Raw genomic sequence first — 14,945 nt, 5'->3', positions numbered from 1 at the left:
CGGAGCCGGCGGGGCGCGGCGCGTGCGCAGCGCGAGCGAAGGCTGACGGGGGGGAGCGAGCGGGGCTGAGTCACGGCGGGCGGCTGAGCAGAGCGGAGCAGGGCAGGGCCGGGCTCTGAGGGGATGAGGCAGCGGGCGACGGACGGCCTGCTCCACTGAGGCGGCGCCCGGGCCTCGGCCTGGCCCCTCACCCGCCCGCCCGCCGGCACCATGATGGAAGAGATCGACCGCTTCCAGGTGCCCGCCGTGAGAGCCGAGATGCAGCCGCTGGTGAGTGAGCAGGCCTCGCCTCAGACCTCGCCCCGGGGGGAGGGGCCAGGGGGGAGGGGGAGGGGCCCCGCCCCAGAAGGGGAGGGGCCTATCTCCCCCCACCCCTCCCCCACAGCCCTTGAGGGGCCCTCGCCTCAGGAGGGGGAGGGGCCAGGAGGGGGAGGAGCCCCGCCCCAGAAGGGGAGGGGCCTATCTCCCCCCACCCCTCCCCCACAGCCCTTGAGGGGGCCTCGCCTCAGGAGGGGGAGGGGCCAGGAGGGGGAGGAGCCCCGCCCCAGAAGGGGAGGGGCCTATCTCCCCCCACCCCTCCCCCACAGCCCTTGAGGGGGCCTCGCCTCAGGAGGGGGAGGGGCCAGGAGGGGGAGGAGCCCCGCCCCAGAAGGGGAGGGGCCTATCTCCCCCCACCCCTCCCCCACAGCCCTTGAGGGGGCCTCGCCTCAGGAGGGGGAGGGGCCAGGAGGGGGAGGAGCCCCGCCCCAGAAGGGGAGGGGCCTATCTCCCCCCACCCCTCCCCCACAGCCCTTGAGGGGCCCTCGCCTCAGGAGGGGGAGGGGCCAGGAGGGGGAGGAGCCCCGCCCCAGAAGGGGAGGGGCCTATCTCCCCCCACCCCTCCCCCACAGCCCTTGAGGGGGCCTCGCCTCAGGAGGGGGAGGGGCCAGGAGGGGGAGGAGCCCCACCCCAGAAGGGGAAGGGGGAGGAGCCCCGCCCCAGAAGGGGGAGGGGCCTCTCTCCCCCACCCCTCCCCCACAGCCCCTTGAGGGGGCCTTGCCTTAGGAGGGGGAGGGGCCAGGAGGGGGAGGAGCCCTGCCCCAGAAGGGGGAGGGGCCTCTCTCCCACAGCCCCTTGAGGGGGCCTTGCCTCAGGAGGGGGAGGAGCCCCACCCCAGAAGGGGAAGGGGCAGGAGCCCTGCCCCAGAAGGGGGAGGGGCCTCTCTCCCCCACCCCTCCCCCACAGCCCCTTGAGGGGGCCTCGCCTCAGGAGGGGGAGGGGCCTCTCTCCAACACCCCTCCCCCACAGCCCCTTGACGGGGGCGCCAAATCCCCCCAGAGGGATGAAGGTGGTGGAGGGGGAGACTCCTTTGCCCCCTCCATGGGAAGTGGCAGGGGGGGTGGCCTTTGTACTGGCGGCCCCACCTCTGCGGCAGGAGGGGAGGGAGGGAGGGCGACACCCTGGGGGAGGGAGGCTGCCGGCTTCCACTTTTCCCTTTCTCTCTCCCCCCTCCACCATGCATCAAGATGTTTTTTTCCTTTTTGCAGGGTGGAGCTTCACATTGGGTGGGGGGGACAGTCTGGCCTTTCAGTTTTGGAGTCTGGTGTCATTGGGGGAAAAGCAGCCTTCTTTTGTAAGAACATAAGAGAAGCCCTGTTGGATCAGGCCAGTGGCCCATCCAGTCCAACCTTCTGTGTCACACAGTGGCCAGAAAACCCACGTGCCATCAGGAGGTCCATCAGTGGGGCCAGGACACTAGAAGCCCTCCCACTCTTGCCCCCCCCCAAGCACCAAGAATACAGAACATCCCTACCCCATACATAAGAGAAGCCATGTTGGATTAGGCCAGTGGCCCATCCAGTCCAACACTCTGTGTCACACAGTGGCCAAAAAACCCATGTGCCATCGGGAGGTCCATCAGTGGGGCCAGGACACTAGAAGCCCTCCTACTCTTGCCCCCTCAAGCACCAAGAAGACAGAGCATCACTGCCCCAGACAGAGTGTTTCCTCTCTACCTTGTGGAGAATAACCACTCATCGACCTCTGCTCTTAAGAACAGAAGAGAATCCACATGGGATCAGTCCAGTGGCCCATCCAGTTCAACACTGTGTCACACAGTGGCAAAAAAACCAGGTGCCGTCAGGAGGTCCATCAATAGGGCCGGGACACTATAAGCCCTCCCAAGCACCAGGAATACAGAGCATCATTGCCCCAGACAGAAGAGTTCCATCTGTACCATAAGAACATAAGAGATGCCATGTTGGATAAGGCCAGTGGGCCATTCAGTCCAACACTCTGTGCCGCACAGTGACCAGAAAAACACAAGTGTCATCAGGAGGTCCACCAGTGGGGCCAGGACACTAGAAGCCCCTCCCCCACTGTTGCCCCCCCCCCACAAGCACCACGAATACAGAGCATCACTGCCCCAGACAGAGAGTTCCATCTATACCGTGTGGCTAATAGCCAGTGATAGACCTTGGAGTATGTATTTGTAGATTTCCTGCATTGTGCAGGGGATTGGACTGGATGACCCTGGAGGTCCCTTCCAATTCTATGATTCTGTGACCTCTAATGCAGATGTTTATCCAATCCCCTCCTGCCTCTCCCTCCAATGCAAACTGGAGGGGGGGCAATGATTCCCCTGTTTTAAAACAGGGCTTGGAAAGGGGGGGAGCTTTCCTAACACACGTGGAATGGGACCTCTGGGCTAGATTTTGGGGAGTTCTGTAATGCACACGGATCGAGATTCCTTGGTCAGATTCTTGAGGTTTCTCTAATGCATGCAGATTTGGACTTCTGGGCCAGATTTGAGGGGCTTCTCTGATGCACATGAATTGGAACTTCTGAGCTGGATTTAGGGGGCTCATGGATTAGGATTTCAGAGACAGATTGCGGAGGGGAGTTCTCTGTGAGATTTCTGGCTGGATTTTCTTGGCAGGGATGCCATCTCTCTCGTTCTTGATTGTCCCCCTGCAGCTGGCATCTGCTCTCCGTTGCAGAGGCCTATCCACAGACGGTTTCGTTACTGCTGCTCTGCAGCTGTGTCTGGTTCCCCCTTTCCCGAGTCCCACCAATCTTGTGTTCTTTTCAGAGTCGTTTGTTGTGCTATGATAACCTGGTCTGGAGATTTGTATGCTCCGGTTCAGTTTCTTCAGAGAGATCTCAGAGGCCCGTTCTTCTCTCTCTTCCTTTTGGGCTTGTTGGCCGTGAGAAATGACTGCATGTTTTTTTGGAACCTTATCTGGCTGATGATGTAATCTTTCTGTAAGCGTGCATGGGAGAAGGGGATAAATATTGCATGTGGGCAGCAGCATCTACAGGCAGGAGGGGGAACAGAACAGATTTATTATGACACTCGCCGGGGTCTTTGTGCCCAAGGCTGTACTGCATACTGTGTGCATCCGTGCTGTGATGGAAATGCTTCTGCATCTTGCTGGAAGCCTTGATGTGCTGTGCGTGTGTTGGGACGAGAGGGAAATGCATGCTGTGTCAAAGCCTTTTCTCCCAATGGGTTAAAACATACATAGGACTCTTTTGGAGGTTGCTGTCCACTGCCAAGGTTCTGAAACGGCAGTGACGCATACGTGTTTCCGAGGTGCTGCCGAGTCTGCTTTAGTCACAGCTTCTTTAATGGAGGATAGCTCGCAAGTGCTTTATGGAGGGGGGAGTTTTATTTTATGTATTGTAAGCTTCTTTGAGACATGGGGAAGGGTGGGATATAAATGTGTTAATAAATTATTCTTAGGGGTTTTGTACCTGGGCAGAATGAAACAGGAGCCTTGTGGCGCTGTAGAGGTTTACAGAGCTTATTCCACGTCAGCTTTCTTGAGTTAGAGCTCGGATTGTCATGGGCATGATGTTTACACCCATTAGGTTAATTGATTCATGACAAATTCTTGCGTGCCAATATACTTCCCTCTACTGATCTGATGATCAGTCTCCCTTATTGCATCGGTGCTGAGATCCCACCGCTGTGTTGTGTGGTTCGCACACCGAGGGTCACATTCTGATTTGCTGCCTTTTAGCCTCCCCACCCCACTTGGTGTCTGCCTTTCATGGTAATGGCTTTTGCTTCAGCTTTCTTGTAAAGAAGTTGAGATGTATTTAAAATCCCTAGGTGTCTGAAAATTTTAACTCTGAGGCCATTCCTGCAGCTGCAATAATATTATGAAATGCTCAGCCGTGGCATCAGGCTTCTAGGCATTTAGGATGTTCCCAGTAGTATGAGCTTCCAAGAAAAATGGAAATCACAAAACTTTCTAGAAAATTATCTGATTCTCTGAGCACAGCTTATTTAGCATGATTATCTTATATTTTTTAAACTAAACTTTAAAAGTATCCTAGGTTAATTTTATGTCCTAGTAGTAACAAATACTCAAAATGAAATGTTTAATTATTGTGGGGGGGGGGGGGGGACTAAGTGTTGTTGAAATCTTTGAACAAATTCAAAGCCTTATATGGAAGTTATTTTTATAGCAATGGTACTTGTAAACATTTAAAGATAATATCGAAATTTAAAGAAGAAAAAGAATTGCAGATTTATACCCTGCCCTTCTCGCTGAATCAGAGACTCAGAGCGGCTTACCTCCTTTATCTTCTTCCCCCACAACAGACACCCTGTGAGGTGGGTGGGGCTGAGAGGGCTCTCCCAGAAGCTGCCCTTTCAAGGACAACTCCTATGAGAGCTATGGCTGCCCCAAGGTCATTCCAGCAGCTGCAAATGGAGGAGTGGGGAATCAAACTCAGTTCTGCCAGAGTCCACACACTTAACCACTACACCAAACTGGAGGAAAGGGAAGGCATTTGAGCCTGTAGATGCACTACTTTTAGCACATTTAGCACACCCAAAGACGTGTCCGTGATGTGATTGTCTATTTGTCTGTTGTTACAGAGTTTAGCTCTAGTCTGCAGAGATTACTGGGGCTCCTCATCATCGGTTAGTTCCATAAATAGCCTAATAATAGTAATAATCTATTCTTGTTTAGCTTTAATATGACTTGCATCACCGATCAGGTGAATTAACACTTAGATTTTTTGTGGATTATTATATGTATTTGTGATTTTATCTCCCCCACTCTGACATATAAATCAATAAAACATGTCCTCACACATTTCCTAAGGAATAATCAATTGAAGAGCGTTAATGACAACTTTGAAACTGCCTAGCTTATACAGTAATGTTCTCACAGTGGCATCTGTTCATTGCTGCTGATTTTACGAAATGGTAAATGTTCCACTAAAGAATAAAGTGCTGAAAAATCCACATCTCATCTCTTCTCTCTCTACATCAGATGTCCCAGAATAAGCCACATTCAGTTGCATTTTGAGGTCTCAATGGAAGAGTCTGTCTTGTTAACATTTGCCTTTGGAAACGTTTGTATGTGATTTTGTCTGTTGCTTCCATCTTTCTCTTATTTCATGTTTCATTCTGTGTTTCAGCAGAATTGAATGCTACATGAAATTTGGCAACATTTAGTCTCCTTGAATTTTTCCTTCCTACTTTAGCTGTGTGATCTGGGCCTGCTTTTCTTCCCTGAATATTTAAATATTCCATATATTACTGCCCAGTGCAAAACCTTAATTTGAGAGCCAGTTTGGTGTAGTGGTTTAGTGTTTGGACTCTTATCTGGGAGAACCGGGTTTGATTCCCGACTCCTCCACCTGCAGTTGCTGGAATGGCCTTGGGTCAGCCATAGCTCTCATATTGTCCTTGAAGGGGCAGCTTCTGTGAGAGCCAGTTTGGTGTAGTGGTTAAGTGTGCGGGCTCTTATCTGGAAGAACCGGGTTTGATTCCCCACTCCTTCACTTGCACCTGCTGGAATGGCCTTGGGTCGGCCATAGCCCTCACATTGTCCTTGGAAGGGCGGCTTCTGTGAGAGCCAGTTTGGTGTAGTGGTTAAGCGTGTGGACTCTTATCTGGGAGAACTGGGTTTGATTCCCCACTCCTCCACCTGCAGTTGCTGGAATGGCCTTGGGTCAGCCATAGCTCTCGTAGGAGTTGTCCTTGAAAGAGCATCTGCTGTGAGAGCCCTCTCAGCCCCACCCACCTCACTGGGTGTCTGTTGTGGGGGGGGAGGTAAAGGAGATTGTGACTGCTCTGAGATTCAAAGTATTGGGCGGGATATAAATCCAATATCATGATGATGATGCTTGGTGTATGTTTTGTTCAAACTTCTAACAGTGGGCCAGAGTAGATGCTTTGAGGTCCATCGTTAGCTTTCCTTTGATTCCTTAACTTTCAGATATGTTGTGAGGATCCGATTAAGGAAATTATTTTGATGGGAAACATTCACATACTGGTGGTTAAAGGTGGCAAGGGCCAAGTGGTCTTGGGTAGTGTTCTTAGCTTAAGCTTTCCCAGTTCTTGATGGTTTCCTTGGAATTTAGCCTTACGAACCAGCTGTGGCAGATACTGTGGCATCTGTGTAACTAAAATCCTCTTCCGCGGTTAGCGTTTTTGTTTGAATTTGAGCTGAAAATCGCAGCATCGGTTTGATAGTTTATCTCACTGAGACGTGAAAACAGGGATCACTACAGCCTGCCATCATTAATGCAAACCCCTGGAGAGCCAGTTTGGTGTAGTGGTTAAGTGTGCGGACTCTTATCTGGGAGAACCGGGCTTGATTCTCCACTCCTCCGCTTGCAGCTGCTGGAATGGCCTTGGGTCAGCCATAGCCCTCACATTGTCCTTGAAAGGGCAGCTTCTGGGAGAGCCAGTTTGGTGCAGTGGTTAAGTGTGCAGACTCTTACCTGGGAGAACCGGGTTTGATTCCCACTCCTCCACTTGCACCTGCTGGAATGGCCTTGGGTCAGCCATAGCCCTGGCAGAGGTTGTCCTTGAAAGGGCAGCTGTTGTGAGAGCCCTCTCCAGCCCCACCCACCTCACAGGGGGTCTGTAGTGGGGGAGGAAGGTAAAGGAGATTGTGAGCCGCTCTGAGACTCTTCTGAGTGGAGGGCAGGATATAAATCCAATATCTTCTTCTTCTCTCTCAGCCTCACCCACCTCACAGGGTGTTTGTTGTGGGGGAGGAAGGGAAAGGAGATTGTGAGCCGCTCTGAGACTCTTCGGAGTGGAGGGCGGGATATAAATCCAATATCTTCTTCTTCTCCCCCCACACTCCATTAGTTACATGTATTTCCTTGTCATTGTAAAAGCTATAAATGTTGTGAGAATGCTAGCAGGTAATTCTCAGACATAAATCATTTGCTTTTTTTTTTTTATTGCCAGCCTTTCTTACTGAGACTCGAGGAAGTACGAAATATAGAAAACAAGTCAGTCATACAGTGCAAAACATCCCATAGTACTAGGATTTCAGGGCTAGAAAACAGTGCAGACTGTCTAAGGCAGGGGGGACAAAAAAGCAGCCCAGGGGCTGAATCAGGCCCCTGAGCAACTGGCCGTCATCTGCTTCCTTCTGCATTATGCAACAAAGTATGCAAACTAGTGACCAATTTACTAAGAAATATATAGAAACCACTCCAAATGTCCAAAACATGTACATTCATTCCCAAAGTAGTGTGGTGACAAGCCAATTGATTGTTTCTTTCCAGTCTTCGTCAGACCTGGGATCAATATTGATTCAATTATATAGATTCTTTACATAATTTTTTTTTTAAAAAGGGAACGCAGAGCGTCTCCAACAGCAATTTCACATCGGCTACAGCTCAGTATGAGGCTTCTTTAAACATTTGGACTGGTTTCTATATATTTCTTAGTAAATTGGTCACTAGTTTGCATTTTTGTTGTGTTATCCATTATAGTGACCTCTCTCAGTTTGTATTCCTTCTGCATCACAGCTTGCTTTGCCAGGCTTGCTCAATAGCACAGGAGCTATAGAGTAAAGCCTCTATTTTCTCCATTGGTTGAGGCTTCACTCTTGGGGGGGGGGGAGGCAAAGCTTGTTTTTCCAGGCTCTCTCAATTGCACAGCAGAGCTATTGAGCCAAGTCTCTCTTCCTTCTATTGGCTGAGGCTCCCCCCCCCCAGTCCCCTGGGGAAGGAAAGAAAGAGCCACAGCTTCCTTTGCCCAGTTCCCTGGATCCCATGGGAAAGATACAAAGAAAGCACCTTTAAGACCAACAAGTGCTAACATTTTCAGCATATTTTAAGGGTTTTTTTAAAATTAATTGTATTTGTCTGTGTCCTTTATAAAGTTTATATCTCTGCTACCTAATCTTAAATAGGTGCACACATGGCCTGGCCCAACCTGACATGGCCCAGCCCAACAAGGTCTCATTTTATGTCAGATCCGGCCCTCATAACAAATGAGTTCGACACCCCAGGCCTAAGGCACGACATACTGTAATACAGAAAGTTGGTTGCAAAGGTATGAGATAAGGCAGTAAAAGCAAGGTGATCATGCATTATTTTTATTATTTTAGTGAATTTCTATTCTGCCCATTCCCCATAGAGCTCAGGGCGGAGTACAACATATAATAAAACAATGAAATACAATAAAAGCATTTTAAAACAGACGACTCAACAGCACTCAGTTTACCATGACGTCACATATTGCCCAGCCTAGCCATCTCACATCATAATATCTCGTAGGGATGGCAGTTTTTATTCCAATTCCTAGCACAGATGACAGTGAACATATGAACATATGAAGCTGCCTTATACTGAATCAGACACTTGGTCCATCCAAGTCAGTATTGTTTTCTCAGACTGGCAGCGGCTCTCCAGGGTCTCAAGCTGAGGTTTTTCACACCTATTTGCCTGGACCCTTTTTTGGAGATGCTGGGGATTGAACCTGGGACCTTCTGCTTCCCAAGCAGATGCTCTGCCACTGAGCCACAGCCCCATTCATGGCTCTCCAGGGTCTCAAGCTGTGGTTTTTCACACCTATTTGCCTGGACCCTTTTTTTGGAGATGCCGGGGATTGAACCTGGGACCTTCTGCTTCCCAAGCAGATGCTCTACCACTGAGCCACCGTCCCTCCCCATGCTGGCCAGGGAGGCCAACCAGATCAAGAATAGATGCCCACAGCCTCAGCTAAAAGCCTGGTGGAACAGCTCCATTTTACAGGCCCCGTGGAAGGCTAATAAGCCAGGTAGGGCTCAGATCTCAATAGGGAGCTGATTCCACCAGGTTGGGGCCAGGACTGAAAAAGCCCTGGCCCTATTTGAGGCGAGGCGGGCATCTCTTGGGCCGGGGACGGCCAACAGATGTTGGGAGGCTGAACGTAACGACCTCCTGGGCATATATGGAAAGAGACGGTTCCACAGGTATGTTGGTCCCAGGCCACGTAAGGCTTTAAATGTTAGCATTAGAACCTTGAAGCGGATCCAGTACTCGATGGGCAGCCAGTGCAGATTGTGGAGCGCCGGCCAAATGCCCACCTGTAAAGGTGGTTCAGTCAGCAGGCGAGCCGCCGCATTCTGAACCCGCTGCAGTTTCCGGATCAGTCTCAAGGATAAACCAGCGTAGAGCGAGTTACAGTAGTCTAGTCTGAAAGTGACCATTGCATGGATCACTGTGGCCAGGTCCTGGGGGAATAGAGATGGTGCTAGCTGCCTGATCTGCCGAAGATAACAAAAGGCAGACCTGGCAACCATCGTGATCTGGGCCTCCATGGAAAGGGAGGCATCCAAGGTCACTCCCAAGCTCCTCACCTTTTGGGCTAGCACCAGTGTGGCACCGTCCAAAGCTGGGAGCTCGATGCCCATACCTACCCCACCCCAACTCAGGTACAGGACCTCTGTCTTAACTGGATTCAGATTCAGCGGGCTCTGTTGTAACCACCCAGCCACGGCTCCCAATGCCTCAGACAACTGGTCAGGGGTAGCGACTGGCCAGCCACCCATCAACAGATAGAGCTGGGTGTCATCGGCGTACTGGTGGCAACCCAGCCCAAAACTTCGGGCAATCTGGGCAAGGGGGCGCATATAGATATTAAATAATATTGGCGAGAGAATGGCTTTCTGCGGTACTCCACATACAAGTGGATGCCTCAAGGAAGTCTGCTCACCAAGCACCACCCTTTGTCCCCAGAGAAAGGAGGAAAACCATTGTAAGGCCACCCCCCGAACTCCGGCGACGGCGAGGCAGTGGGTCATAAGATCGTAATCGACCATGTCAAATGCTGCTGACAGATCAAGACGTATCAGCAGCGCTGACCCGCCTTGATCCAGATGCCGCCTTAAGTCATCTGTGAGAGCGACTAGGACAGGCTCCGTCCCGTGGCCCGGGCGAAAGCCAGACTGGAATGGGTCCAAGCTGGATGTCTCATCCAGGAAAACCTGGAACTGCTCTGCCACCGCTTTCTCAACTACCTTACCCAGAAATGGTAAATTCGAAACTGGGCGGTAGTTGGCCAAGACACCAGGGTCTAATGATGGTTTTGTCAAACGCGGACGAACCACTGCCTCCTTCAATTTCTCTGGGAAGGTCCCTGTTGAAAGGGACAGGTTGACGATATCACCCGAAGAATCCCTGATAATCCCAGAGAAATTGGGATTATCATCATTTTTGAAAGAGGGGGGAAATCTACTTGAGCATGAAACTCTGATGTCAAATGTTTGCTGAAGTCTGTTTGGGATTAAGACTAGCACTCAGCTGTTCATAACGTTTTAGCTTTGTTATTCAAATGACGGCATTTAAATATCAAAAGGATTTTAAAATGGATCCAAAAGAGGGAGGAAGAGATTGCCCAAAAAGGGCAGCAGCAAAGAACTGAAAGTCTTGTGGGGAGAATAGAGGGAACAGTGCAGAAAATAGAAACCCTTGCATCTGTCTGCTGAGTGTCTCGTCCAGATTCCTCCTATCACGTGTCCTTGGCAGATATTTCTCTCGTGTTGTGCTAAACATAAGGAGAGTCCTGCTGGATCAGACCACTGGTTTGTCTAGTGCAGTATCCTGTTTCACATACTGGCCAACCAGTTGGCCTGGAGCAAAAAAAAAAACAAGGCTCTCCCTGGATGTTGCCTTCTAGCATTGAGTTCCAGAGGTTTATAAAGGTAAAGGTAGTCCCCTGTGCAAGCACCAGTCATAGAATCATAGAGTTGGAAGGGACCTCTAAGGTCATCTAGTCCAACCCCCTGCACAATGCAGGAAACTCACAAACACCTCCCCCTAAATTCACAGGATCTTCATTGCTGTCAGACGGCCATCTAGCCTCTGCTTAAAAACCTCCAAGGAAGGAGAGCGCACCACCTCCCGAGGAAGCCTGTTCCACTGAGGAATCGCTCTAACAGTCAGGAAATTCTTCCTCATGTTGAGCCAGAAACTCTTTTGATTTAATTTCAACCCATTGGTTCTGGTCCTACCTTCCGGGGCCACAGAAAACAATTCCACACCATCCTCTATATGACAGCCCTTCAGGTACTTGAAGATGGTGATCATATCACTTCTCAGCCACCTCCTCTCCAGGCTAAACATCCCCAGCTCCTTCAACCTTTCCTCATAGGACTTGATCTCCAGATCCCTCACCATCTTTGTCGCCCTCCTCTAGACCCGTTCCAGCTTGTCTATATCCTTCTTAAAATGTGGTGCCCAAAACTGAACACAGTACTCCAGGTGAGGTCTTACCACAGCAGAGTAAAGCAATACTCCCACGTCACGTGATCTGGACACTATACTTCTGTTGATACAGCCCAAAATTGCATTTGTCTTTTTAGCCACCGCATCACACTGTTGACTCATGTTCAGCGTATGATCCACTAAGACCCCTAGATCCTTTTCGCACATACTACTGCTAAGACAAGTCTCCCCCATCCTATAACCATGCATTGGATTTTTCCTACCTAAATGCAGAATTTTACATTTATCCCTGTTAAAATTCATTTTATTGATTTTAGCCCAGTTTTCCAGCCTGTCAGGGTCCTCCTGTATCCTGTTTCTATCTTCTTCTGTGTTTGCAACCCCTCCCAATTTAGTATTATCTGCAAATTTAATAAGAATTCCCTCTATTCCTTCATCCAAATCATTGATAAAAATGTTGAACAAAACAGGTCCCAGGACAGATCCTTGAGGTACTCCACGTCACTCCTCTCCAAGAGGATGAGGAACCATTCACAAGCACTCTTGGGGCGCGATCTGTCAACCAGTTACAGATCCACCTAATGGTAACAGGATCCAAACCACATTTTACCAACATCAACAAGGATAGTATGTGGAACTTTATCAAAAGGCTTACTGAAATCAAGTTAAACGATGTCTACAGCATACCCCCGATCCAGCAAGGTAGTCACTTTCTCAAAAAAAAGAGATCAGGTTAGTTTGACATAACTTGTTCTTGAGAAAACCATGCTGGCTCTTAGTAATCACATCCATTCTTTCTAAATGTTTGATGATTTGTTCTAAAACTTTTCCAGGTATAGACGTCAAGCTGACGGGTTGGTAGTTACCCGGATCATCTTTTTTCCCTTTCTTGAAGATGGGGACAACATTAGCCTGCCTCCAATCTTCCGGCACCTCTCCTGTTCTCCAAGAATTCTCAAAAATAATAGCCAGAGGCTCAGAAATTACATCCGCAAGCTCTTTTAGAACCCTTGGATGCCATTCATCTGGCCCTGAGAACTTAGTTTCATTTAAAGAAACTAGGTGTTTATGGACTACCCCTATGCTGATCCTAGGTTGGAACTTCATACCCTCCTTATATGTTCTGTTTTTGCCATGTTGAGCACCGTTTCCCTCAGAAGAGAAGCCTGAGGAAAAGTTGGAATTGAGCAGTTCCGCCCTCTCTTCATTACCTGTTACAATTTCGCTTTCTTGCCCTCGCAATGGGTCCACCGTGTCCTTGCTCTTTTTCTTACTCTGAACATAAGAAAAGAACCCTTTTTTGTTGTTTTTAGCATCGTTTCTGACTCTGGGATGGAGCAGTGTTAGCTCACGAAGTGTCAATTTATGAAGAGAGAACTTTGAACTTCTGGACTGTAATTAACCTGAAAGTTAGACCAAAATGAGGGCCTTGAAGAGACCACGTAGTGGTGAAGAAGAGGAGGAGATAAACCCACCAGCTTGCAAACAGACCAAAATGAATGAATTATTTCCCCTGAAAGACAAGCTTGCTTACACCGTATCAGTGTCAAATCGCTTTGCAGCGTTAGTTGATGAGGAAGGGGAAGAGCCAACGTCCCAGCATGATGTAGCTGGAAGTCAGAGCAGAAGAAGGTGTAACCATATATCTACTGAGACAAATGGAATGAATGATGACCTGAAAGCTAACTTCATTGAACTGACGGCCCACACTGTGACTTCCATATATACTTCTCTGACTCTCATGAACGACCGTCTTGGAAGTCTGACTAGGACCATCTTACAACTCAGGGAGAAAGTCCAGTCAAACCCCAAATCAGGTATTCTAAATATGCTCACTCCTGAACAACGTGAGGCAGCATGGGAAGGAGAGCTCCCTCCCTAGATATGAGCCTCCCACAAGATCTCAAGAACAACATTTAGTACTACAACCTAATAAGATTGCCATGGTGGTTTAGAACATAAGAACATAAGAGAAGCCATGTTAGATCAGGCCAATGGCCCATCCAGTCCAACATTCTGTGTCACACAGCGGCCAAATATATATATATATATATACACACACACACACACACACTGTGGCTAATAGCCACTGATGGACCTCTGCTCCATATTTTTATCTAACCCCTTCTTGAAGGTGGCTATGCTTGTGGACGCCACCACCTCCTGTGGCAGTGAATTCCACATGTTAATCACCCTTTGGGTGAAAAAGTACTTCCTTTTATCCGTTTTAACCTGTCTGCTCAGCAATTTCATCGAATGCCCACGAGTTCTTGTATTGTGAGAAAGGGAGAAAAGTACTTCTTTCTCTACTTTCTCCATCCCATGCATTATCTTGTAAACTTCTATCATGTCACCCCTCAGTCGACGTTTCTCCAAGCTAAAGAGCCCTAAGCGTTTCAACCTTTCTTCATAGGGAAGGTGTTCCAGCCCTTTAATCATTTTAGTTGCCCTTTTCTGAACTTTCTCCAATGCTATAATATCCTTTTTGAGGTGCGGCGACCAGAACTGCACACAGTACTCCAAATGAGACCGCACCATCGATTTATACAGAGGCATTATGATACTGGCTGATTTGTTTTCAATTCCCTTCCTAATAATTCCCAGCATGGCGTTGGCCTTTTTTATTGCAAACGCACACTGTCTTGACATTTTCAGTGAATTATCTACCATGACCCCAAGATCTCTCTCTTGGTCTGTCTCTGCCAGTTCACACCCCATCAACTTGTATTTGTAGCTGGGATTCTTGGCCCCAATGTGCATTACTTTGCACTTGGCCACATTGAACCGCATCTGCCACGTTGACGCCCACTCACCCAGCCTCAACAGATCCCTTTGGAGTTCCTCACAATCCTCTCTGGTTCTCACCACCCTGAACAATTTAGTGTCATCCGCAAATTTGGCCACTTCACTGCTCACTCCCAACTCTAAATCATTTATGAACAAGTTAAAGAGGATGGGACCCAGTACCGAGCCCTGCGGCACCCCACTGCTTACCGTCCTCCACTGCGAAGACTGCCCATTTATACTCACTCTCTGCTTCCTATTACTCAGCCAGTTTTTGATCCACAAGAGGACCTGTCCTTTTACTCCATGACTCTCAAGCTTTCTAAGGAGCCTTTGATGAGGAACTTTATCAAAAGCTTTCTGGAAGTCAAGGTAAACAACATCTATCAGGTCTCCTTTGTCCACATGTTTGTTCACCCCCTCAAAGAAATGTAACAGGTTAGTGAGGCAAGATCTTCCCTTGCAGAACCCATGCTGAGTCTTCCTCAATAACCCGTGTTCATCAATGTGCCTACTCATTCTGTCCTTGATAATGGTTTCTACCAACTTTCCCGGTATTGAAGTCAGACTGACTGGCCTGTAATTTCCCGGATCTCCTCTGGAACCCTTTTTAAAGATGGGGGTTTGTAGTGCTCAAGGAAAAATTCACCGATGGGACTCTAAATATAGAGTGGTGGATTCCCTTAGCCATGTCTTGAGAA

At 49.1% G+C, this 14,945-nt stretch overlaps 1 protein-coding gene across 2 annotated transcripts in view; it reads left to right on the top strand.

The window, feature by feature from the left end:
* The first annotated feature begins 64 nt into the window (after positions 1-64).
* The window catches only part of FAM219A (family with sequence similarity 219 member A), a 122,522-nt gene continuing 107,641 nt past the window's right edge, over positions 65-14,945 (top strand). Inside the window, exon 1 of one of the 2 annotated variants that reach the window (XM_060236464.1) lies at positions 65-270. In XM_060236464.1, coding sequence (XP_060092447.1) covers positions 211-270 — 60 coding nt within the window. In that variant the 5' untranslated portion in view covers positions 65-210. The remainder of the gene's footprint in view (positions 271-14,945) is intronic. The other variant, XM_060236465.1, reaches the window with a different exon arrangement.

The sequence above is a fragment of the Heteronotia binoei genome, chromosome 4 (genome assembly GCF_032191835.1).
Source record: "Heteronotia binoei isolate CCM8104 ecotype False Entrance Well chromosome 4, APGP_CSIRO_Hbin_v1, whole genome shotgun sequence".
NCBI classification, from domain to species: domain Eukaryota; kingdom Metazoa; phylum Chordata; class Lepidosauria; order Squamata; family Gekkonidae; genus Heteronotia; species Heteronotia binoei.
Note: the sequence above shows the minus strand (reverse complement) of the source record. Positions and strands in the feature narration are given on the sequence as shown.